The sequence below is a fragment of the Etheostoma spectabile genome, chromosome 7 (assembly GCF_008692095.1).
Source record: "Etheostoma spectabile isolate EspeVRDwgs_2016 chromosome 7, UIUC_Espe_1.0, whole genome shotgun sequence".
Taxonomy (NCBI): domain Eukaryota; kingdom Metazoa; phylum Chordata; class Actinopteri; order Perciformes; family Percidae; genus Etheostoma; species Etheostoma spectabile.
Window position 1 is genome coordinate 10,166,620 of NC_045739.1, and position 26,368 is coordinate 10,192,987.

At 40.3% G+C, this 26,368-nt stretch overlaps 3 protein-coding genes across 4 annotated transcripts in view; all 3 read left to right on the top strand.

The window, feature by feature from the left end:
- The first annotated feature begins 87 nt into the window (after positions 1–87).
- On the top strand, positions 88–15,273 carry lmbr1l (limb development membrane protein 1-like). Its single transcript, XM_032521500.1, has 17 exons — positions 88–358; positions 8,381–8,465; positions 10,237–10,270; positions 10,518–10,657; positions 11,223–11,326; positions 11,442–11,565; positions 11,658–11,726; positions 11,816–11,880; positions 11,988–12,060; positions 12,163–12,252; positions 12,383–12,459; positions 12,559–12,636; positions 12,733–12,806; positions 13,033–13,123; positions 13,234–13,300; positions 13,859–14,020; positions 14,556–15,273. The coding sequence occupies exons 1-17, from the start codon at positions 296–298 to the stop codon at positions 14,639–14,641; spliced, it is 1,482 nt and encodes a 493-aa protein (XP_032377391.1). The 5' UTR covers positions 88–295; the 3' UTR covers positions 14,642–15,273.
- The window catches only part of kmt2d (lysine (K)-specific methyltransferase 2D), a 48,677-nt gene continuing 36,973 nt past the window's right edge, over positions 14,665–26,368 (top strand). The window contains exon 1 of the mRNA XM_032521498.1: positions 14,665–14,742. The gene's annotated coding sequence lies outside the window, so the exon portion shown is untranslated. The remainder of the gene's footprint in view (positions 14,743–26,368) is intronic.
- On the top strand, positions 20,059–25,270 carry dhh (desert hedgehog signaling molecule). 2 transcript variants are annotated; one of them, XM_032521501.1, is made up of 4 exons: positions 20,059–20,325; positions 20,703–21,139; positions 23,557–23,818; positions 23,974–25,270. In XM_032521501.1, the coding sequence occupies exons 2-4, from the start codon at positions 20,831–20,833 to the stop codon at positions 24,783–24,785; spliced, it is 1,383 nt and encodes a 460-aa protein (XP_032377392.1). In that variant the 5' UTR covers positions 20,059–20,325; positions 20,703–20,830; the 3' UTR covers positions 24,786–25,270. The 2 variants fall into 2 exon arrangements, with proteins under 2 accessions (XP_032377392.1, XP_032377394.1); XM_032521503.1 differs by lacking the exon at positions 20,059–20,325 and having other exon boundaries at positions 20,333–21,139.

A 26,368-nucleotide genomic window follows, 5' to 3' on the forward strand; every position in this document is an offset into this window, starting at 1 on the left:
AGGTGTACACACACATTTGGATATTAATAACATATGATGATGAGGCTTAAGTATTCATAACTGCGGTGATTGACACCTGCTCCGTGCCACCTCCCATTGTGTGGCCCCGCCCCCTGACGCCCCCTCCTTGTTCGTCTTTATCGGAGTGAAGCTAGCAGCAGGCTAGCACAAATGTTTAAATACAGCCGCGCTAGCTAGACAGCCATACATCCACTGCGTTACTTAAAAGATGCCCCGTGTTTTAACTTTTTAACCATCGCTTTTAAGCCTGAGGATACTGTTATGGTTTCGGAGAATGGAAACGGACGACGTGTCGGTTAGAGAGCAACTTTTCCACAACCGTGTCCGAGAGACCATAGTAAGTAACGCTGTGCTAATCTACCCGTCGGTTAAAATGCATATGGGTGGTCGACTCTGAAAATACAATCATCTAAACTGGTCAAGAAAGCCACGTCGTTTAATTAATTGTTTCGCAGAGCGGTGGCTCAACACTCCCATTAAGTTGCCAAAGTCGTATGCTTCAGCTATGAGCAACAGTTAACGTTATATGTAAATAAAATGAGCCTTTAACTTGGCTTTTAAGTAATTTCATGTTTGAGTGTTCTGGCAGTTTGCCGAGCTCCAGACCAGTTATTGCACGGATGCAGCTGGTAGTGCTGTGGCACAAGAACATTGAGGAGCTTACTCAGCACCTGGGGCTTGTTCCTTTTGAATTCCTAACATGGATCTCTTTTTAACTCTCCAAATATTTGTTTGCCATGGTTTGGATCACCTCACATTTTACATTTTGAATATTCTGTTAATGACGTATTTGACTTGTTTACTGTGCTAATTTTTTTTCTTCTTCTATTTTGTGCAACACCAACACCCTGTTGAACTTCAGACTTGCCAGAAAGATCAGTTCTGTTAACAGCAATGCATACGGATACTGGGCTATAACCCTACCATTTTTGATTTCATAGACTGTTCATTTCCTTAGATCGGAGATGTTGCTGCTACAGTGTTGCATAAGGAGCTGTGTCAAACAACATTTTCTGATGCATATTAAAATCAGTGGACTGACTCATCCGTTGAAATTTTTCATAAAAATGAAATTATTCAAGTATTTCAAAAGAGGATGAGTCAACATTCAATTGAAAAAAACATCCAAAGCCAAATAGTCTGGGGCAATTCAAGGTGTTTTTGAAACTGACTTGGCTTCCCAAAACCAACCCTTTTCTCTGTCTTTCTCCATTTTTGTGTTCAAGTTGTAGTGACTAGATCAGTCTGCCCACATTAGGTATCACAGGCAGAGCTGATTTCATCCTCTAGACAGTCCCATGTCAAGTAGCAGTCATATTTTCAATTGTGTAGAGTTTTAGAACTTTATTCAATTAACTTGTGTAGAATTAACTTTATGTAAGCGCCAAGCCCCAAATGTATTATGCCCTTGTTTTCTTATTGTCCCTTCAGCCTAAATACCTAATGCAATTAGTTGACACCCCCTTCTTAAGCCAGCCTCAAGTCTCCAGCTTGCCGTCTCTTCTCAATGCTCCTTGTCAGGCAGATCAGCTGCCCCTATATCTCTGGTTATTAATATGCTTCAGGCCGAGCTCATCATTGGTCCGCTCATTTTGAAGTGAATAGAAGAGTATGTGGCAGCAGTGTAAATACAGTTGTAGTATTTTGCAAAGCATCCAATTGAAAGGCTGAACATATTTATAAAAAAAAGACCAGACAAACAGCTTACTAGATGTAGATAACATATCAGTTATAACATAGCATAAGTTTTTTTTTTTAACCTGAGCTTTTTCAATCCAGGACATTAAAAACAAAATGGTAAAGAGGGATATATATATATATATATATATATATATATATATATATATATATATATATATATATATATATATATATATATATATATATATATATATATATATATATATATGTGTGTGTGTGTGTGTGTGAGCCTAAAGTTTAGCATATTAAACAGTCATGGAAAGGTTCCCAGACACCCATAAACATGTATCAGTGTATTAAATATTAGTTAATTTGAATACGAAGTATCTCATTAAACCAAGCATGTTTTGAAAGAAGATATTAGTGATTACTGATCTAAACCGACAAGCTGCAAACACGCTTATGTCTGATCATCCAGAAACTGATCAGGATGGGCTTGTCATCAAATGTAGTTGTAAACCATTTGGATATTAAAATAGTGTGTGTGTATTAAATTAAATGCTTAAAATCTGTGACAGACATGGGATATATAACTACTTTGAGGATCCTACTGCAGAGTCACAGGAAATACATTGCAAAGGCCAGAAGAACTTAGGCCTGCAGTGATCTCTCAGTGCTCAGAATACAGACAGGCTCATTTTCTAAATCATAGTACTCTGTGTATTGTTTGAGCACAGACAAATGGTAAAATCTTGTGTGACTGGCAGGAAAAAAAGGGAGTGTTTATTTGAAGTGTTGGCTTTTGTACAGCTTTTATTCAGAAGCCTCACCAGTTGATGCCAGATTCCTGTAAGTCAACAGTAATTATTTCCAAAATATTAAAAGGTAATATTGACTGTGCCTTATTTGGGCGAAACAACATCAAGTAAACGCACAGCTCAAAATTTATATCTTGGCCAAATGTAGCCCCACAGTAGCCTAACAAGCCAGACCCACATCAAGATGTCTGATAATAGAATATAGTATAGTATAGCGCTACAACCAACCAGAGCAATGCTGGTTCATAGATTAAACCTTTGTCATATCCAGTGGGCAAAACTCAGAACACATCTTCCTTTTTTAAGAATGACTTCCGTTCTTAACTCAAAGTCTTTCAGTGTCGCGTCCAAAGCCGATTCGAAAGACGTCTTTGTTTTCAAGTAGCAGGGAATTCTGCTGTCCTTATGTTAAGCCTGTCCACCGACTCTATACGATTGATTGGACTGACCAGAATTTGGCAAGCCAACGGAGAGTTGCTAGACTGACCCTAGCTCCAAATTACATATGCTGCCTCTAGGGTGCGTCTGGATTTCTAGTCAAGCCCCACAGCCAATTACCAAGGGGGTAAGCCTCGCCTCTCTAAGCGTAGCTCCCATGGCGCCATTTTAATGCTACAAAGTCATCACCCGCCGTTAGCATCCCATTGAGTGCCATTCATTTTGACGTCACTTTGACAGTGAATAACTTTACGTCTGAAGCGTGTAAGACTATTTGTCCGTTGTTTATTCCTATAGAAACATGACAATGTGTATATATAAAAGACTCCATTACCTTGTACATCACGTTATGGCTCCGTAGCAGACGTTTTTGTAAAAAATAGGCTAACGATTGTGACATAACCAAGCGACTTGCTGACGCATAATCAACAAATCACCATATTGTCAGGAGAAGCTCGCAGACAGTTTCAACTCACATTAGCTGTTTAGGTTTAATTACTAATATTAACTAGCATTTTTAGTTAGCAATAATTAGCGTGTGCGTGTGCGTGCGTGCGTGCGCGCGCGCGTGCGTGCGTGCGTGTGCGTGTGCGTGTGCGTGTGTGTGTGTACACACACACACACACACACGCTCTCTGTCTCTGCAAGATTGGGAATGATTGAGAATTTTCTTGGCACAGCTACCAAAAGACTTAGAACTTTCAGCCAGGTTGCCCACGTCACAACTACGTTTTCAAGTTCAGGTGGAGGCTGCGCAGTAGTGCTCAGCCTCCACCTGAAAAGAGCTTCAAATTTCTTTCACTGGTCTACATCCAGAACAGCGGGATCTGCTGGTCTATTTCTTTTTGGCCCACTCTCTATGCTAATTACTGGGAAAATTTCATTCAGGCCAAATTTTTCTTTACTTGAGCTAATGCAACATTGTAAATAATTTTTAGATCGGAGCATCTGGCAAGTGTAAGAGGTGTAGGTTCAATAAATTGTCTACGTGAGATTGTGTAAATGTTAAAACTAGGAGTAAACACCCATAACCCGCACCCTGAGCTTACAGGGGTTGAGAAGGATCAATGATCAACAGGACAAAAGGTCATAAGTAGATACATGGAGCATCTAGCATCAGCCTGCATTAAGATATCAAGTCACCCTGAGATAAGTTGAGTACCATGTTATCTATAAAAGACGTGGTTAAGAATGATTAGAGCATGCAATAGTCCACTACAAATGTGTTTTTCTTAGGATCACTTTCTGCGGGAGTTTTTAGATGTCATTTTAATAGGAGCGTGCGTGTGTGTAATCTGCTTCTTACTTTGTTTTAGTTCAGTATTTTAGGAGAGGCTGTATAATGTCTTTGTTGGTGGGATCATTGTCAATGTCACTGTTGTCATTCATTTCCTATTCTCAAGGACACAGTTATCTAGATGGAATTTCAGTTGCTTCTCTGAAATCGTTTACCAAGTATTCCATGACACATTCCAGCAAAATTATCAAAACTCTTACTCACTTAAACTCTTACATACTGCAGCTGCCTACTTTCTTTTGGATTAGGATAGCTTTGCCCATGCAACATTTGAAGTTATTTCTGGAATAGGTCTTGCTTAATCTATCCTCTTACCTATAAACAAAGGCCGTCATGATTTGCCTGAACGTGTTCAGCTGGACATGAGGCCGGGTGCCCCTAAAATAACACTCTGAGGGAGTCTAGAATACAATTTTTGCAAGGCATGTTGTGCCACTGCCAACCTCCCGTTGCTTTGAATTAATACAGTAACTACAAGGTTAGGAAAAGATGTTTAAAAAAAGCTTCATTGTTTTTTGCTTGAATCAACAGATTTTTGAGTAACTCTGAATTTTAAAATGCTCTCTCAACCCTGGGACGTTTTGTTCAGCACCCAGATGTCCCTCTGGATGCTGAATAACTCTCTCCTCATTGGCCAGCTATGTCCAGTCAGCTTTCAGCATTTCCAGTGTGTCTCCACATATGTGGACCTATTTCTTACCCAAAACCCATCCTTTGTTCCCTTTTTCTTTCTGTTGAAATAGTCCCTAACCATAGCAAATTGGACTGCATAATTGTACTATTTTGCACACTGAGCTGATTAGTTATGTACAGTCCATTGTTTGTGTAATGCAGCAAGTGTGTGTCTTTTGATCATTCCCACTTACACCATAAAACACTGCATTTATCAACAGATTACATGTTATGTAAGTTTAAAATAAAATTGCTGTGTACATATGTTAACATTCAAGTGGGTCAACATCTTGCACTTTCTGGAGCCGTACAGGAGGAGGGGTGTATGCCTGTACTCCAACCCCATGTGTTATTGTTCCATATGTGCTAGTGATCCATATTAAATTACCCTTTTGTTATGAACTTAGAATAATAGAAACACTGATGGAAATGCATCTCATTTAGTTTTGTTGTGGCCCTTTAACTGTTTTGGGACTTTTCATTGTTCAGATTACATGCATTGGTCTATACTATTGTAAGATTACTTTAATGGAGCCCGGATGCTTTAAAATATTTAATTTCTGGGCTTTGTTTTTCCAAGGAACTCATTATGCGTATGTTTGCATCCATTTCAGAAACTGCTTTAACACCAGTGCAAGTATGTTGTCATATCGTCTTTCATTCGCCAGAGAGCCTCTTTGTTTGCTGCTGTTGTTAACTTAGGAACAAACTTCTACATCTTGCAACTCTTACTAGGCTTCCTCTTGAGCTTCCATTAGGAAATGTTTTGTGATCTGGCAACATCATTCCATTCACCTGTCGGTCCAACACTTGGTGCCCTTCATCGCTACTGTTGAATGGATTCTCAGCTGTACTTTTGATAACAAAAATAATAAGCCAATTGATCATTTTGCTTTTGAAGATGGTGATAGTTATAAAATGTATTTTACACACTGAGTGAATGTTTCTCCTAAACAACCAGCATACTAATTATTAGGGGTGATCAGAGTACCCGGCTGAAACGAGTATCCGGTACGGATAAAGCAACTTTTTGCCGAGTACAAGTATTATACGATTATATGATTCATATACCGTGCTCGTTGAATAAAACTCCTCAACTGTCCGCGCAGATTTCTGTGATAGTCACAGCCCCCCCCCCCCGCCTACAAACACCGCTCGGATCAATTCCACACACAGAACAGGGAGAATCTCTCTCTCTCTCTCTCTCTCTCTCCTCTCTCTCCTCTTCTCTCCCTCCATCTCTCTCTTCTCTCTCTCTTCCTCTCTCTTCTCTCTCCGCTCTCTCCTCTCAGTCATCGGTCTGCGGATGTGTTCCGTTAACGTTTAGGGTTTCTTCAGATTTGTTTTTTAACTTCGGTTTGTAGTCCTTACATAGTAACCATAGATTTCTGGGCTCGTGGGGTTTCAGACATGCTGCTCGGTTTAAATGCAACTCCCTTTGCGTCTCTGCCATCGGAGAATTTTTTTTTTACTGTCCGCTGCCCCCCGCCCACTCTCTCTCTGGTCTCTCTCTTACTCACACACCACACACACACACACACACATACCTGGTGTGGAAATAAAAAATAAATAAAAAAGAACCAAAAACAAAAAAAAAAATCACACTGATCATAAAAAAATAAAAAGTTAAAAAAAAGTTATATTGAGTATGAAAACTCTTGTTCATTACATTTTACTTCATAATTGCAACCGCATGTGTTGTATTCATTGTTGCAAAACTTGTTCTGTATATAGTTTGTTACCATGACAACACCATTGATCTGAAGCTCGATGCTGTCATGTAAATAGTTTTCAAATCAGCAATAAATATAACAATTTTTTTATCAACTCATATTAATTGCATGCTTAAGTAACATACCGGTTAAAGCCCCGCACATTTCAAGAGAATCCGACCCCCTTCCAGGTTAAATCTGACCACTTCTGGTTTAGGCCCCGCCCAGTCCGAGTACAGATACGGATACAGATAATTCATGTGGTAAACAGATACAGATAATGCTGTACTCGCTCATCCCTATTAATTATATACATTTTTGATTTTGAAAAAGTTAATTTTGTCCAGTAGGGGTAATAGAATAGTAAAGTTGCCATTGAAAAAATCTTTTTCTGGTGTGAAATGAGCACTGCAGCCTCATGGGACAGCAAGCGTGGCTATAGACGTTTGTTCTGAGATATTATGTTAAAAGTAAGGGGATTGTTCTACTTAGAGAGGCACTTGTGTGGGACAGAAGCTGTCAGACTTCAACACTCTACACTACATATTGTTAGTTGTAATTTCCGCCTTTCCATTCATAGTTTTACTTCTGTGGCAGCAAGGAGTAAATGCATCTTCTATTGCTCAGTTTTCAATTATATTTCCAGTTTGGCATTGTGCACAGATGTGTTTTGGCTGTGCTTGTCAATCTTTTTTTCTGTGACAAGTAGGCCTGCACGATTAATTGTTTATAAAATCGCGATCTTGATTCAGCCTGCTCACGATTTAATTTTTAAATAAATAAAAAGTTGTGTGTATATTTTTTTTAAACGACTTTGATTCTCATTTTATGAGCCAACTGCATCACAAGCACTACTTCTTTTTTGAGTTTGAGACTGTATAAAATAGGTTTTAAAGTGCTCCCAAGCGCTGCAATACTCTCCCTTCTCTTTATTGAGACCTCTGTTTTTATAAATATCAAAACAAAATTGTGACAGATAATCGTGATATTAATTCTAAGCTAAAAAAAAAATCACGATTCATAATTTTACCCGAATCGTGCAGGCCTAGTGACCAGGTTACTTTTTGTTCTGACAGATTTACACACTGAGAACTGTTGTCTGTTCTCTCATGTTGTTTTGGTGGTCATGCAAGCGATTAACTTCGGTCTTTATAGGGTAAAAAGTTAAGAGCTTTGCCAGACAGCAGATTGCTGAGTGAATATAGGTTTAGCCTAAATTTGTTGGATGTAATATGTCAGACAATGATCTTTACAAGCAGTATGGGGTCTAACTGTCACTAGTATTATCCTTCTTTCTTTTACTCCCCTTAATCCCTTCTAGTTTGTCACTGTCACCCATTTCACTCTTTGTTTGAATTAAGTGGTAATCTTCAGACTCCATCTGTCTCTCTTGACCTTGGCAGAATGGTGAATGAATGGCTGCTTGCGTTTATAGCAATACATGTCCTGTTTTGTTTATTTCCTGCCATTTATTTGCACAAAACATTTAATTCTATGAAGAACAAATCTGTTGCAGCTGTGACTATATACTTGCCATCTACTCGTGTTTTTCCGCTTTGCTTTTCTAATCCGGACGTTTTTGGTATCTGTGCTGCATATCTATCCACCCCCACTTTTAAAATGGAATAGACTAAATCAGAGATGTGAGCCAAGCTAAATAAATGTGTTTATCTGTAGGATTGGACAGAACATTAGTTTAACAAGACTGCAATTTCTTTAAGTGATAAGTACAAGTACAAGGAATAACACTATCTCCTTTTTCCTTTCTGTCTCTTCTGCAGATCTGTGTATTCCTGTTTACATGCCTTTACATGGTGTCCTACCTCATACTTACCCATTTCAAGAAGACTGCTGAGTTTGTCACAGGTGAGTTTCTGGATTTTGACAGGCGCACCAGACAGTCATTTCCGTGAGAGTTCCTTCAAAGGTTTATGGAGAATTGCCAGGAGCGGAATTGATAGTGTTGACAAGAATACTGATTTACATTAGTGTTTTTGAATTTTTTTCACTGAGTATGGAGGCCAAACTTTTCAAACAAGCACAGGTGTGGGGGTAGATTGATGCAATAGGGTTTCATTTTAGAAGATTAACCACCTATTTCCCAAACCTTACTAATTTTTGACACAATGGTTTTAATTTAATCATACTTTTAAAGAAATTGAAATATTTTAGTGTGCATATTAGTATATTTAGTATCCATATTAGTATATTTTTGGATTTGAATAAAACTGTTTTCTGTTTGCCTACATGCAAATATAGCTTAAGTTGACACACTGCCAGGATTGCAAATTTTAACCCGAGGCTCTGGACTTTAGCTGGAGCAGTCCTGATGTGCAGTAGGTGTGTTTTGTAACATGTAACCTCCTCTTCAGTGGGTCTCACTGTGGATCAGAAATGGTGGATGGGCAGTGAAGAATGTTGCTACAAGAAAATCAGTTGTACTTTTGCGTTGTAGCTTAAGGCCCCTCTAATGAGACAAAACATCTCAGGAGATCTTTTTTCAACAAGCTTATATTGTACAACCAACAACCTAAAGAAACTGGCTTAATCTGTCAATACTCAATTACTGGCTCTTATTTTTGACCGTTGGAACAATGTAAAAAAATATTTGTTTTGGTCATCACAGTATTGACAAATAACAGCTTTGTAGCTGGTAAGCCATCGCATAAATACAATATACGTCATGTACTTCAATCTAAGTATGTAAGCTTAGAAGATGTTTAAAGTGATGCGGTGTGACTGGGCTTTCAGTCACAAAATAAATCGCATGATTTGCCACAATAGAAAGCCGATGAAGGATGTCCAACTAGCCAGGTCTCTCTTCTCCGCTGGGCTGGGTGGAAAGCTAGGTGATGACATTCTTTTTGTGTGCTATTGGGCAGGATCTGCTATGTGTTAACCCACTGTTTTAAATGTTGCCTGTGCATCAACAACAGACAAAACAGTTGTGCCCTGTAGCTAAATGCCAATTGTGCAATACCTCTCTATAAGGAGTCAAGAACTGGTTTTTGCTCCTCGGGCTTTACCTCATTATTATTAGCTCTGCCAACAGTTGCAGAAGAGAAAATTGCAGTATTGTGTACTGTGGTGCACATAACTTAACCATGAATAGCAATTCACACAGAAGTTTGAAAGCTCTAAAGCATGTTACATAAACTTAACCTTTTGGGGGTTTTACCGAGTGTTTGGGGGCCTTAAGTAACGTTACAGATATGTATCTTTCTTATTCTTTAAATACATTGCTCTTTGCAGTTTCCTACTTTTATGTAATTCCGTTTTTACTCAAGTGTTGGTCTCGCTTGAACAGAATGTTCCTAACATGCTTACTCCCCACTCTGAGGCCAGTGAAACTTGTTTTCTATTGCGCCTTAGCCCTATATATCTATACAGTGTGCGCACACACACACTGCCCCAGGCAACTTTTACCAGCACTGACTTTCTATATCTCTTACTATTCTAACACTGGTTTCACTCAGAATAACCTGCGTTTAAGCCGTCCTCAGTTACAGTAAACATGTTGCTTGTGTCTGTGCCAACGTACCCTTGTTAAAACATAATAGAAAACAAATAAAAACAAATAGTCTGAATCACATTTTGTAATGGAGTAAATCCAACTTATTTCTCTACTCTCTTTCAGATGATATCGAAGATGCCACCGTCAACAAAATTGCGTAAGTGAAAATGTCTAATGATTAACTGATCTGTTCTCACTCACTTTGATTAGTGTCCGTGTGAATGATTGAGCAGATACCTTAGTCCATTTGTAGTGGGCACATCAGTGTCACTCCGCCCTTTGTCCCTACACGCTGGCAATGAATTACCTTCGCCGCCCTAGCCTTTCACATAGGCAGTGCTGTTAGACTGAGGCTCAACACACACAGTGACCTAACTGATAGCTTGTCTTTATCCTTCTCCCAGGCTGTGGCTGTGTACGTTCACCCTGTCTGTTGCAGTGTGTGCCGTACTTCTTCTCCCCATCTCCATTCTGTCCAATGAGGTGCTGCTCACCTTCCCCCAGAGCTACTACATGCAGTGGCTAAATGGATCTCTTATCCACGGTATATCCTATTGTTTTTGTTAGTTGACAACACCAAACAGTTGATAATCATGAAAACCTATGAAACAGCTGTAGGCATTATCGTCTGAAACTGGATCACTGGTATTAACCTCCAAATCGATACACTACAGGCCTGTGTCCAAACAGATAATTTTTATGGACAGAGTGGCTTGACCTAGCTGTGTGCAGTGCATGTTCCTATTGTTTCCCAACTGCTGCGGTTTGCCTCAGTTGAGCACTCAAACCCTAATCTAATGTATTGTTTCGAATAATCAAGTAAGATGTAAATTAGTTGTGAAGCCCAAAAATAAACCAGGCCTGTAGTGCTGTTTCATGTAAGAAACATTTTGATGATCTCAGATTTTCACATTTTTCAATTCTTGCACATTCTTGTTAATTAGCACGTGTGACTGGGTAGCCAGTCTTGTCATGCTACACAGCTTGGTTGGACTATACCTCACAGTGGTTGGCAGTGGTACTGCTGAGATCCTTCACTCCTGTTTGATCCATAATGAATGTTTGCACGGAAAACTAACATTGGAACATCTCTCTTTCTCCCTTGTCAGGATTGTGGAACCTAGTTTTCCTTTTCTCCAATTTGTCCCTTGTCTTCCTCATGCCCTTTGCCTACTTCTTCACGGAGTCTGAGGGTTTTGCGGGGTCCAGAAAGGTACCAGTTTTGGCATTCCCCCACAAATGGCACCTTGAGACTCCAAAACCATTTCTATAAAGAACTTAACTATAAATTGACAGCACATCACAGATTATCGGTTTTGTTTGTGTAGGGGGTTATGGCACGAGTGTATGAAGCTGTTGTGCTGCTGTTGCTGCTGGCTCTGCTTGTGCTGGGCATTGTGTGGGTGGCATCAGCCCTCCTCCACGACAACATAGCCAGGAAGAGCCTCTATGGTGAGTCACATGCATTATACCTAAAGATCTCTCAGTAACCATTGGTTTTACAGTTTTTAAAGTATTTTTTCATACTCTCTTCTGAATTTCAGACCTATGGGAGTATTACCTTCCCTACCTGTATTCGGGCATCTCTCTGTTTGGAGTGTTGCTGCTTTTGTGTACGTATATCTAAATCAGTTTCTTGAGCAGCTAATATACAATAGTATATGGCACTTGTGTATTACCATCTGTGTCTTTCCCTCCTCAGTGTGCACTCCATTTGGGTTGTCTCGAATGTTCAGTGTAACTGGCAGCCTATTGGTCAAACCGCGGGTGAGTCACAGAGCTAATGACTTTCCACCTTGCATAGAGGTACTATTTACATTAACTGTCGTCTTGTGACTGTAGTGTCCAAATTTATTGTCCCTTATCTCCCTCAGCTGTTGGAAGACGTTGAAGACATTCTGAGCTGCACCACGTTTGAGGAAGACTCGCTCTCCAGGAAACTGAACTGTAAGTTTGTCACCATGAACAAACTCCCGGCATTTTCTTTTGATTTAAATTTAAAGCTGACTAATTGACGTTTTGGCTCTACCATGTGTTGTCTGATTGAAGGTGGCAGTAAAACATCATGCTGGGTCAAGCTGAACATGGAGCGGATGAAAAAAGAGTACCAAATAGTCCGAAGCAAACGCATTGCCCTAGGTAAGATTGACTGAACCGGCTACTCTCTGCTGGGCTTCTCTCATGGTGACTACATTGTATTGTAATTTATTGTTGAACACTCATTTATTGTTGTTCCTTTTCCCTTTTATTCTTCTTGCTTTCCTCACAGAAATGCGTAGGAAAGCGTCCCCATGGCAGCGAAATTTGGGCTATCCACTGGCCATGCTGGTGCTCCTCGCACTGACGGTACATGGTCATTTATTAATATATTCTACAGTTTTAACTCCTCTATAAACACAGATAGTTGTTTTATTTGTAGTATACTTACTGTTCATGTCTCTTCAGGTGATGTGTGTACTGATGGTCTGTTTCAATGTGTTGGAGTTGCTCCTGGATGAGACTGCTATGCCCAGAGGAATGGAGGTGAGGATTTAGTCAAAAAACTTGTGAACTTTTCATGCTTGGTGTGCTCAAAGCCAGTCATCTGTGTACACTGATTATTGTTATTTTTTGTTTTAGGACCCTCATCTGGGGATGGCCTCCTTCTCCATGTTCGGCTCACTGGGTGCTGCAGTTCAAGTAGTCCTCATCCTGTATCCTTTAATCCCATTCACCTGTGACTTAACTTCACGTCATGTCTATTTGGCTCTGACTCAGCCACTTACAGACTACCTTTTATATTTGACCAGTGTGTTATCTTGACTTGTGCTGTTACATCCATACATCAAAAACAAATCATTTGTAGTTTACTTTCTGGGTATTATTTACTATTTCTGTGATAACTCTTCTTTCCAGCGTTATCCTTAAAATTAATTTCAGCTATCTGATGGTGTCCTCAGTGGTGGGCTTCTATAGTTCTCCTCTCTTCACTGGCCTCCTGCCTCGTGCACAGGACACCAACCTCACACAGGTATCTGACAGCTAACCTTTGCATGTATCTACTCTACTCTAGGAACTAGGGATGTCCTGTGATTGTGTTCTGTTTTGACATCTACATTTCTGTTTTTTGTTTTTTTTCAGATAATTGCTAACTGTGTTTCATTGCTTATCCTGAGCTCAGCACTGCCTGTCTTTTCACGCACAATTGGTAAGGACATTTATAAAGTAGTACAGCCAGCTCCCATTTCCATACTACATACTAAATATTGGCAGGTTTTAAGAATGCGGTTTGTTCACAGTGAAACATTATGTATACTAAAAATGCAGAATGCCTACCAAAAATTGCCTGATCTTTTGAGTGTTTTTGTACATTACTGTCCCACAATGCAATAAACAAATGAAAGTAGTAAGCAACTTACAGCTGCAAACAATTAAAAAAAATTGTGAGACTGTTCAAAGAAGATCATGGGAAACTCCAAAACAAAGTATTAAATCTGTGGATTAACAGCTTGTTATTTCTGTCTTGAAATGAAGGAATATACATTGAAGTGGTAAATGACACATCATGTGTACATCTATTATGTAGTAAGCAATTGGAGCACAGCATCGAGAGTATGTAATGACAAGAGTTGCTGAATCAACATTGTAGTTTTGGTAATGCCCACAAGAGGGCATCTGTAAGCCATAAATACTGTACGTGCAGGTGAGGCCTGGCTTGAGCAGTTCATTTATAAGTAAAACATTTTCTTTGGTTCCGTTGTGTTAGGGATCACCCGCTTCGATCTACTGGGAGACTTTGGTCGGTATAACTGGCTTGGGAACTTCTACATTGTATTCCTGTACAACATGCTGTTTGCTGGTCTCACCTCTGCTTCCCTGATCAAGACGGTCACCTGGGCAGTACAGAGAGAGCTTATCCGTGCCTTTGGTCAGTCTAATTTAAGTTTTTTTTAATTTTTTTTATTAAACAAAGCAAAGTGAAAGTACTTTGCATGCATATATTTTTAAGTCTTTGGGATTGTGTAGGGAAGGTCACAACTTTTGGCCCCTTATTTCCCTATGGGCTGTCTCTCTTCCTCAGATAGAAAGAATACAATTCATTCAGGAAAGTGTAAAGGGACAAGAGGAGAGTCAGGTCCACTTGGGGACCTTCAGGCACACCGCCCTAGACCTCTTGCAGCACACACACCCTCTACCCCTCCACCCAACACAAACGAGCACTCTGAGCATTGACATGCCAAGCGCACACACGCACAGTCCCCTTCCTCACTGTACAGATAGCATCTCTGCACCATGGCGGCTCTCCTGTACTTTCCCACTGCCTCCCAACTCACTTTTGTTCCGTGATTAATAGACTTTCACTTCACCTAAATCACCATTTTCCTTAGCTTTGCAAGTTTTAGTGTTCCACCTTGTAATTGTGAATTATGTTATGGTCCTTTTTTTTTGTTTGTTTTTTACAGGTCTCCACAGATTGCCTTTAACTGTGTCACGCTCCACCGTCCCCTTCAGGCTCCTCCTGGCCAGTGGACTGTCTAAAATCCAGTGACTGTTCCTCCTCATTACTGCCTTTCCTAACCTTTTAAAAACTGAGCCACTTCAAATGTGCACTTTGGATTAAAGGCATTTGCCATTCAGCCCCTTTGCCCGGTGGGAAGAGACCGGAGAAGGTGAGGTGACGAGTCTGTCTGCACCGTGTCCAGGGGGAACTTTGCTTGAAGCAGTGTTTAATCACCAATATATCGGGGTCTAGGATAATGCAGTTATTTGACTGCAAGGACAAGTAGTAAGTGGTTAGCTGAGTCATGGTTGACTCATGACTGGAACAAGAGCAAAAGGGATTTAAGCCATATTGCCAGGACTGCATTGTATTGTGATGTAATTTCCTCCTCCTGCTCCAGGTTGATCAAGTGTACTTTCTTTCTCTGTGGCTTAACCCCATGTGGTTGTACCACAATTTTAAGATTGGGGAATCTTACTTCCATGGGTTGGTGGTCCAGTCTGCACCAGAGTTATGTTAGTAGATGAGAGGAAGTTGTTATTGGGAGCAAATAGGACACAGAGTACCTTGTTTATCTATGGATCTACAGGTTACACAGGGACTATGCGAGTAAGGTAATGATCTCAGTGTTGGAGTTTACGGAGTCTGAGAATAACTCATTCCTTAACAAAAAAGACACTTAAAAGAAAGCTTTATACTTTGTTCAATGCCAGACTTTTGAATGGCATGCGACACTCACCAGGAGGAACCTCTGTCTTTGACCAATCAAACTGTGAATTAAGAATTTATGTGGGGAAGTGCAATATTTTATAAGTAAAGGCACACTATTTAACTTTACCAAAAGTCATTTCTACACCTTCTGAATGTTTTCTTTTGATTTCCTGTAAAGTATTTTTTTTCATTGCATTGGGCAAAAGCTTAGAATAGTTTTGGAATATTTTCAAAAAGGCAAATATGACCAACAATCTATGCAATCAATACTGGTGTCAGTTTTTATATTTTGTTTGTTTTTATCAGCTGTATTTCATCATCTTTATGTGTTGGTGACCCTGTGTCACGGTTTACCTTTGCTGCTGTATCAGCAGGTTTATTAGCTGTTGGTTTGACCAGCAGAGGACAGTGTCTCTCAAACCCAAACCCAACACCAGCCTTGTGCGAGTCTCTCTCTCTCTCTGGTTAGTTATTATAAGTATTATGTAAATGGGTTAGGTATTATATGTATGGGGGATGCTGAGGTTTACTTATTTCACTAATCCTGGGAACACTGTTTAGAATGTACCTATTTTATCAATATTTATGGGCATTTTGCCACACACATTACATGTTGACTCTTATGTTTGGTAAAAACAGAATGTTATATAGTTGAGGCAAAAAATTCTTTAGAGTTGTTCTCAAAGATGATTAAAAAAAAAAAAAAAAAGTTTACCTTTTTGAAATGCTCTGATGTTCCTCTGATTTTTGGAATGGAATTTTTAACTGTTTTATGAACAGAAAGCAATAAAAATGCAATGTGTTTTTAACTTCCTTGTGTCATTTTGGATACACATAAAGGTGACTTACTGTAAACTCTTTGATGCCATTACGTGTTTGTTACATTTTATGAAATATGACTACATTGTGACTGATCTGATGTGGCCTGTGGTGGGTGGGTGTGACTGGTGAGGGCGTCTGTCCTCTACATCCCGCCACCCTTTTGTTGCACTTCTTTAATCAGCAGCAGAAGAGAGCCATATTTTGGCCTGTCTGTCAGCAGTGTCTAGTTGCGACGCCAACTCTGCCGGAGCCCACGCTTTCCCCACTCTGATGCAACTGCCAGATAAAAACCCTGCAAATCAGGAGAAGCGACGTCCACTCACATGCACTACTTCACGTCCCCACCACCCACCTCCTTTCTTCCATCCCTTTTCCTTGCCTATTGTTCATTTCCTTATCTAATTTTTCTGAAGTCAGGTCAAGAAAACCCTGTCTCTGATTAATTTCTCCCTCTTGATTTTTGTTTGAATTTCTTGTTTTGTTTTGTTGGATGTTTTAATTAAGCTTATTTGGTTTGGGTTTTGTTTTGCAGTGTGTTTCCTTTGCTAAAAGGAAATTAACTCAAATGTCGCCGTAACATTGCTTGCACATCTGGAGACTTGTTACCCTCTGAGGAAATGACACAGAGAGTGGGAGAAGAGATTCTTCTTTCTTATGTGATTGTTTGAACAAGCCCATACCAATGCTGTCACAGGTGAGGTAAAGAGCCTGTGATTCAAGAAATGCAGTCATTTTTCAAATCACTACATTCCTTGGGGGGTGACTTGGAAGCACATTTAGGCCTTGCTGAATGATGCTACGTGAATATAAACCCTCCATGTATATAAATATAACATAAATATCATGTATAGAAAAAATTTGTATACACACGGGACAAGAGTGCCTTCTTGAATTAAATATAAAATTAAAACAAATGCCACAACTGGTACATTGTGTGTACACACACACACAGAGCATGTAGCCACCGTACATACCCCGTATCCTTGGCTTTAGACAGGGAAACACTTTAGCACCTCTCCCTGCACCAAAATATGGTCGATAGCAGTGCAATCAAAGTGTCCCAGCAGTTCTATTGGGCAACACACTCTATTAGACTGGCTGTCGGGCATATCGGGGACAAGGCGTGAGACGGGCAGCTTGTAATGGGATGAGATAGGCTATCTTTATTATCAAAACATAAGAATGAAGGGGGGAAAAAGACACAGATTAGGTTTCCTGACAGTTGGCCTTTTGAAGTTTGAGCCAAAGTGCTAAGGGGCTATTATTCTCTCGTTTGAATGCTCACAAATACAGAACCACTCACAGGAAAAGGCGAGACTTGCCCGCTAATCAACTGATAATGGGTCACACTGTCCGTTTGCCATAGCTGCCCACCATCCTGCGTGCACACTCACGGCACACTTGCTTCACACAGTTTATGACCGCAGGCCTTGGTTTCAGTGGGTAACTTTGAGTAAATGGCGTGACATGAATTGTTTTTAAAGGGAGAAACCTGTTGTATCACAATACTTAATTCAATAACGGACTCTCTAAGCATACAGTAGACAATGCAAATTAAATGTAAATTGTCTTTTTGGGGTCAGAGTCACAAAACAAGGTATAGCATCATGCCTGACCTTTGACCTGCTTGCCTGGGGCCAGGAAGTTCCACCCTTCTCAGTCTATTGTCCACCTCAGTGCAGCACTGCCTCAACCTCAGCTCGCTGTTGCTCTTTTTCAAAGGCTAAATCGAAGCAGAACAAAGCAACTTTAACCTGGACTTGGTGTACACCATTAATATCACTGTGTGTGGTACATGCCTGAAGTCATTACATGACACATGCAGTGATAGGTGTGTTCTTAAACGTGAAGCGTGGCAAGTAACTTTCAACACAAAGTTACAATACATATACCAAGAATCATCCGGTGTGTGAAGCCACCTCAGAATGCACCACCCTGCCTCTTCCTGCACTGATAACATGGTGAGAGACAGTGGATAGGGCGGTGTAGTGGTGGGCAGAGAGAAAGGATGGGGGTGTGTGTGTGTGTGTGTGCTTGGGAGAGGGGAGGGAGGTGGTTAGGTGTCAGTTCCTTGACTTTCCTTTTCCCTTGTAACCCTTCTAATGGCCTCCATCTGAGGAAGTGAATCTTGCAGAGTGTCTATTCAGCTCCGAGTGGCAAGACAAACACTTGAGATGTCAAAGCCAGCATAGTTTCCAAACCTTAATTCTCTTTTAATATGACAGGATCCCTAAAAAGGAACTTTGTAATCCTATTGCTATCCTCTGCTACATTTGTAGATGTTCCTTATTTGCCAAAATGAGTGCTCCTGTCAGCCACAGAAGAAGAAAATAATTGGCTTGCAGATACCTGCTTGACCACAAGCCCAGGTGGAAGCCAAGAGTCCATTTGGAAAGAACAAAGCTGGGTAGGTTAACCCAGGCAGGAAAGATCTCATTTTCTGTGCTGTGGTTTTGCAGGAAACCCAACCATTCACCCGGCAATGTACTCCCATCCTGAAATGGGGGAGTGAAATGCTAAGAGAAGGAGGCAGGCGGAGGCAGGAGGATGGGGGCACCAAAATAAATGCTTATAAGAATAACTTTATATCCATCTCCAACCTGCACGTTTGCTTCCTTCCTTTCCCTTTCATGTCGGATGGAAATCTCTTCTATTGTACAGCTTTGAAGAGAAAGATCGGAGTGGGTAATTGTAGATATGAAAGTGTTTGTTGCTTCTTTTTTGTTGTTGATTAAGTCATTCCCTGCATTTGTCATGAAGGCTGATAACTCTCATCTGTGTTGTTTGGCCAGACTAAAGCCTTCTTCCATGTTTATCATAAGGACAGGAAGATGCGGCTTGGCCTTGCCACCCCTCCCCACAACATCCTGGGGTCTTCTGGAACCTTCCCTCACAAGGATGACTTTCCATGGTCACTATGGAGCTCAGTGACCTATGCCTCATCACAGCGCAAAAGTAATTTTAAAGTGCTGTCTTGGATCAGGCAGAGTATGGGAAATTCACAGGTGTATTGAAAAGAATTTCTCTGTTCATTGGACAAAAGTCTTAGTAGTGATTTTTATCTTGAAGCATCTTTAGCATGCAATCACAGCAAACCAAGATGCACTGACACAAAACTATGAATACTGTATAAACATCCAGAAAGTTCACAGCAGCTCTGTTGCGAGTGAGCTAAAGATTTGTTGAAACAAAGACACTGTGAAGAAACTGACCATAATGCATCATCTCCGCACATGTTCCAAGAAGCTGCAGATAGGATGGTGACACACTATGACCTTTTAATCCTCCATTAATTTATGCTTCCGTATGTGATTACAGATGTCAGACCTCTGAGACACAGCGATTCCTTTCTCTTCTGCTCCCTCTTTGGAATTATCTAACACATTATCATGACTCTCCCAGCTATTGTTCTGAGATGGATAAAAATAATATGTTGATGTGGCCAGCGGGTGTTTCCAGTGGAGGGGTCGTGGGTGCACAGGGTTCAGGGGTGTCAGGCAGGCTCCCCAAACACAGGAAGGCAGCACTGTAACTCTCAGTCAGGGGTGTCAAGGCTGGACACTTGGTGTTCCTTCATAGACCCTCACCTTCAACTGTGTCTATTAATAACATCAGCACGGGGTCGGTACAGTTTACTCATCCACTCTTGATGGGTGGGATGAACTGACAGAAGCAAGGGGCATGTTGGTTCAAAATGATAAAACTGACATGCTTTTATTTTATACTGTAAATACACTGCTCGGAATTATAATGTGATTTAGAGAATGTATGGTGATGTGTTGCGCATAATCAATTTAACTTTGCATTTTGATGTGAAAATATCTTTAACTAACTTTAAATATGTAATGGGGGGGGGGTCATTGTGTTTACATAAGTAGGCTAATCATATGTCCTTTGTAAGGTTGAATTGGAGGCGTGTGCTGTCGCAGTGGGAGCGCGCAGAGGAAGGGAGGGCAATCTTGTCCGGACGCTAATAAGACCCAATGGCTGGTGCAAGGTGGCCAGGAGCTTTGAAACGCGACAGAAGACTGTGGACGGAGGAGAAAAGAAGAAAAAAAATCTCAGGAGAGACATTTCTGGATGGACAAAGAGGATGAGAGCGTCACGGAAGCGTCCATAGGAATTGCAGGCAGCCGTGGGGCTTTTGGTGTGCGTCAGTTTGTGTCTCGTCAAAGGAGCTGCGTGGAGGGAGAGAAGCGGTAAGTGACTGGAAACACACAAAAAACACCTGCCTCGAAACAGGTACCTGCGAGGGACGGGTGAAGATGACTTTCAGCTCACGGGGGCTTAGAAGTAGCTGCTTGTTTGAGATATATTTGGACATGAATCATAAAGATCTAGTGTGTCTTCTTTAATAACTGCCAAAGTTAAAAAAAAATAAAAAATAAAAAAACTTTAGATTCCAGCCAATCAGATCATTTATTTGGCTACAACATTTGGTCAGAATAATCAACAAAACAGTACAAACTGACTTGGCATTATGGACCGCTTTTTAAATCAAGAGTGTAAAAGGTACAGTACAGTAAAATGAAGTTCCTACATGTCCCAGCAATTGTTTTTGTCATATCATCCTCAGCTCTAACACCACATGATTTGGAATGGACCACGATTTGACCCTCATTCACATGCCATCACACACCTGGAACTGAGGTATCACTATAGGCACTGTGAGCCACTGACTGCTGGGAGCCCCAACCCTCCTCAATGAAGCAGTCCCGGTGGGCCCGCCTGGCACAGCTTGGCCTGCTTGCTGTGTGGACCTGCATATGGTTGGTCCAGGGATGTGGACCGGGCCCTGGGGTTGGCATCCGCTCCAGGCCCAGGAAACTCACAGCCATGCACTACAAGCAGTTTTTCCCCAACTTCTCAGAAAACAACCTTGGTGCCAGCGGGAGAGCAGAGGGCAAGATCACACGCAACTCTGAGCAGTTCAATGAACTTGTGTGCAACTACAATTCAGACATTATCTTCAAGGATGAGGAGAACACCAACGCAGACCGCTTCATGACCAAGGTGAGACTGGTGTGTTGCAGTTAATCCAGTTCAATCATCTTAGATTTTTAAGAATGTTGTTGAGTGGGATGATACACTGGACTACTTGTTTCCACTAACCCCAGTGATACCTGGTGACAATGACAGTTCATACACACAAAGAGAAAGGCAGCACTTTATAGTTCATAACTTGCTACCCAGACACCTTCAAATCAAATAATTAATTGTTTGCCATACCTGCCCTTGCCAGGCTACTAACACACAATCAAATGTTCAACACAGAGTGTGTAAGTTTTAACCAAACTTCCACTCCCTTTCCTTGAGATAAGAAGATCAGGATGTAATTCAACACTCAACCCCTTAAGAGAGGCCTTCCCCTTCAGGAACACTTCCTTTTAATCTTTAACCAAAGTCTTTGTTATTGGAAATCAAACTATTTCTATGACAGGTACTCAGTGGCACTTACATTCCTTAATGTTTACTGGGGCTAGGCATCCAAATTCAAATCCCATGCCTTGAAAAGACAATTGTGGCCTAGAGAATTTAAGATCAGTGCAGCTTTTTGGCTCTGGATGCTGCGGCTTTCTGTGATTGTTTAGAATATGAATCTGTGTTCCTTCCCCTCCCTGAGTGATTTTAGTGATGAAAATCTGCACTCATATATGTGTGCCCTGCTGATGCCCAGTTTGAGTTTGTGTGTGTATATGTGTGCATGTGCCCCTCTTTTGCCCAGATGTGAAAGACGCTCTTTGTGCATAATTTGGAGACTCGGAGGGGTCGCCTATACAAAATTCCCGCCTGCTGAAGTAATGGCACCGTTGGAAAAGCAACTATTGTAGTTCTGACAATGAGACGCCTCTCTTCAATGGCATTGCGAGAAAAATGTGCCCAGTTTGTTTTTTGTCCCTCTCGCTTTCTCACTCTTGCTGTCACATTCCCAAGTCCATGCCCATACATTCTTCCCCTCTGCCCTCTCTCTTTACACCCAACCTCAGCCCTCCCACTGCTTTCTTCTCACCCAACTTTTTCTCTTTCTGTCACTATCTTTTTTTTTATTATTATTTAGTGGCAAGATACACTTTATTTAATCATTTATAGGCCACAAGACCGGCAACATCACAAGTCACAAGAGAATTTGCGCCCAGGAGATGATAACGAGTGTATCACCTCAGTTGCTGATGTCGTCATTTTTCAAGCCTGCTATTTTGTGACAATGCGGACACAGTCCGTAACATGTGCCACGGGGGTGTTAAGAGTCACTGTGCACATTTCTGATCAAATGTCTCGGGTGAAACCAAGAAAACTCATGCCTGGAACAATCTGGGAAAGGCAGAGAATGGCCTTGATTATTCTGTCACCATGTCGAAAAGGCCAAGGAATGTGCCAAACTGGCTACAGTAGCTTTGCTCTTGTACTCTGATTGTTAGACCAAGTTTGAGATGGCCTTTAGCAGAGAAGAGAAGGAATTGTGTGATAATTCAAGCAGACAACAAACAATCACAACCTGGGATCCAGAGACAGTGTTGAAATACTAAAATCAGTTTGAGTGCTGAGGTGTACAGTAAGCTTACATACTGTACACACTTCTTGTACACTTGGGCTGTGCCATCCTCCTGGTTAATAAATGATTACAAGTTAAGTGGTGTTCAGACATGCCTCTCACTGTTCATGGCACATGATGCAAACAGAGTGACTAAAAATATAATTACTGTCTTCAAAATAAACTGAGAATTCTTGTTTGTATTCTTTTATGTACCCTTATATCCAAAGATCCAATAGAAAACATTATATAAAACACAAAACAACAATCCAACACTTCTTTCCCAACATATACACCAGTTTTAAAAAGGCAAAATAATGAGAGGGATTACAAAAAAGAAACATTCAGGATTACACATTAATAGCCAGACTTTATAAATTCTATGCATAAAGGGTGCTTTTAGTTGTTAGTGTTATTGATAATGATTATGAGTTCATCTTTTTGAATCCATTGTTGATTCTATCTTGCTTTCAATAACTTTGAGTAAACAAAATCATATATATTTTATTATTTAGGAAGCTGAGTATATTATACTGTGTGTATACACATATATATATGTATATATATATATATATATATATATATATATATATATATATATATATATATATATATATATATATATATATATATATATATATATATATATATATGACAATCTGGATTTTAATCGTCCCATTTGGTTTAAAAGAACTGTGGCTAAAATATGTACTGGGTGGGAAATCCTGGTCATTTAGTGTCTCTATGTAATAGAGACAAATGACCTCAAACATATCCTTGGCATATCTGTACAGCAATTTCTTGTAACTAGTCAACCAATATATGTGCAGATACCAATATATTTGTGATAAAACAGTTCCTAACTTAACACCTCCTTTCTGTCTCATTCTGTTCCTAGCGCTGTAAGGACTGTTTGAACAGGTTGGCTATCGCAGTGATGAACCAGTGGCCAGGGGTACATTTACGTGTGACAGAGGCCTGGGATGAGGATGGCCACCACCCTCCCGGCTCTCTGCACTATGAAGGCCGGGCCGTAGATATAACCACTGACGATAGAGAAACAGAGAAGTACGGTCTTCTAGCCCAGCTGGCTGTGGAGGCTGGCTTTGACTGGGTCCACTACGAGTCCAAATATCACATCCACTGCTCAGTAAAAGCTGGTAAGTTTAAGTAAGGAGCTCACATTAAAATGTAATGCAGTTTACTGTGTCAAATTACAGCACTTCACTAGATGGTGTACCTAAACTTTAAGACAAAAAAGCACAGCACAGTCTGTGTTTAGTCATCTCGGCTATTTCTGCTGATCTTCCTGCAGATCACTCCGTTGCAGTGGAAAAAGGTGGCTGTTTCCCAGGCTGGGCCCGGGTGACTGTTGCTGGAGGGATGCAGAAGAGCCTGTCGTCTCTTGTTCCCGGGGACAGAGTCATGGCCCTGTCTGGGACAGGCCAAGTTGTGTTGAGCCAAGTCCTCTTGTTTCTGCACCAGGACCAAGAAAGCTGGTCTGCCTTTCTGTCTCTGGAGACAGAAGATGGCCAGAGATTGGCCCTTACCCCACATCACTTGGTCTTTTTAGCCCCACATTGCAGACGCGACAGCAGTGAGTATCAGGCTCAGTTTGCTAGCAGAGCCAAAACAGGTGACTGTGTTCTTATCCTTACAGCAGAGGGTCAAGTACGTCCATCGCGAATCACCTCAGTTTCAGTAGAGGAGAGTGTGGGAGTGTATGCGCCCTTGACAGAAGCTGGAACTGTGTTTGTTGATGGAGTGCTGGCATCCAGCTATGCTCTGGTGGAGGACCACAGACTTGCACACTGGGCATTTGGACCTGTGCGACTCCTCTCTTCATTCAAACAGCTACTTTGGGGGGACTGGGAGACAACAAAAGAACACCAGACCACAGACAGTGAAACAGCTTGCACTAAGAGTCCATTTCATTGTAGCACTTTGGCCGCAATGGACATAACAAGTTTATATGTAAAAAATGGCACTCTGAACAAACAAGACAATCTAAGTGAACCTCTTAGGATGGAAATGAAACAGAAGCAGACATCAGATGTGCACTGGTATGCTCGACTACTGTACAGTTTTGGATGTATCTTTTTAGACTCCAACTCATTTTATCCTTGAAAGCCTAAAACTTTAAAGCCTGTATGTTTCGCCTTGTTCAATGTTACAATGTTGATACATTTACACTAACACTTCCTGTTCTTCTTTAAAAAAAAAAAAAAAAAATGTAATTACTGGAATAGCTTGCCTTCTCTTTTGTTTTTGTTTGCATTATAATCTATCATAATGATATACAGTACATGCTAATACTTATGTGATATTTTGAACGATATTGAGTTTGAAAAGACAAATTGTCTGAGCAGGTTAATGTAAAAATGTTATTTCTTTTAATTATTCAGTTATGTGTGTAAAAAATACATTATTCTAATGGGACAGGAATGAATTTTCCCCAAAACAATAGAATCTTTATTTTTGTACTTTCTGAATCATAATATATAAATGTTTCATTTTATTATAATTCCACTACATGTTTTGTTTGACCTCACATGTTGTCTTAAAACTAATTAAAATGTCATTCTAGTAAGCAACACTCTGCTTTTTCTTCAGCTCTGGAGTAAATTGTGTCTTTTGATTTGTCTTTTGCTTGTTTAGCAAAACGGAGTTGCTTTGTGTGAAAAACCTTAGACTAAAGCAAAAATGTAATTTCTGGGCTCTTAATAGAGCATCGCGGTAGAGCATTATGTATGTTACAGTGTTCAAGAACTCTGTGGAAATCTATTCCAACAGGCGGACAGGTTAATGAAAAGCCCAGACGCACTTAATATTCCCCACACTGCCACCCTCTTAACTTTATCACAGACTAGCTACTTAAAGGGAGTTATCAGGTCTCTACAAATCTTAAAGAAGCCAGTTTTATTAGTATCCACTGATCAATCTGGGTCACAATTACTATATCTGTTGGTTGCGCAGTACCGGTAATTGTTTCCACAATTGTCTATTTTCTTGCATCCCATCTAAATTTAGCAAAAAAAAGGCATTATTGGCAGAGAAGATTTGGCAAATTGTTCATGGGCGCAACCCACATACTCAGCTCTGCTGCTCATCCCTCAAATGCATGTTCTAAACAAGCTTTCCAACCGTGTAAGATTTATTGTCAAAAAGCATTGTTACCACAGAGAAATAATCTACCAAACACAAATTTCCTACTTTTTGTACTATGTCTACCAGTCTGCACAATACATTTTGGCAATTTTTCCCAGTTACTAGTAAACATTTAGTTTAATTATTTCCTCATTTAAAAAGGTTACTTTTCAAAAGGTTCATAATAATGTTTAAGGGGACATATTGAGGACATGTACAGTAGTACGAGGTTACACCCCCCCTTGTGGAGGAACTGATATGAAGCCTGTGTTTTATTTGATTTAATTTCTTACCCTTGTATAACTAATCTAGATCAAACTGTAATTCAACAAACCTTGATTTATTTTGTACTATTTTTCACAAGCATTTATGTAATGAGATATAATTAATTTGCCATTTTTTAGCACTGAAAATACAGAAAATATTTGACTGGACTACTCAACAATGTTATCAGAACTATGAACTCAAAGCACATAGAATATATATATATATATATATATATATATATATATATATATATATATATATATATATATATATGTGTGTATACTGTAACAGAAGAC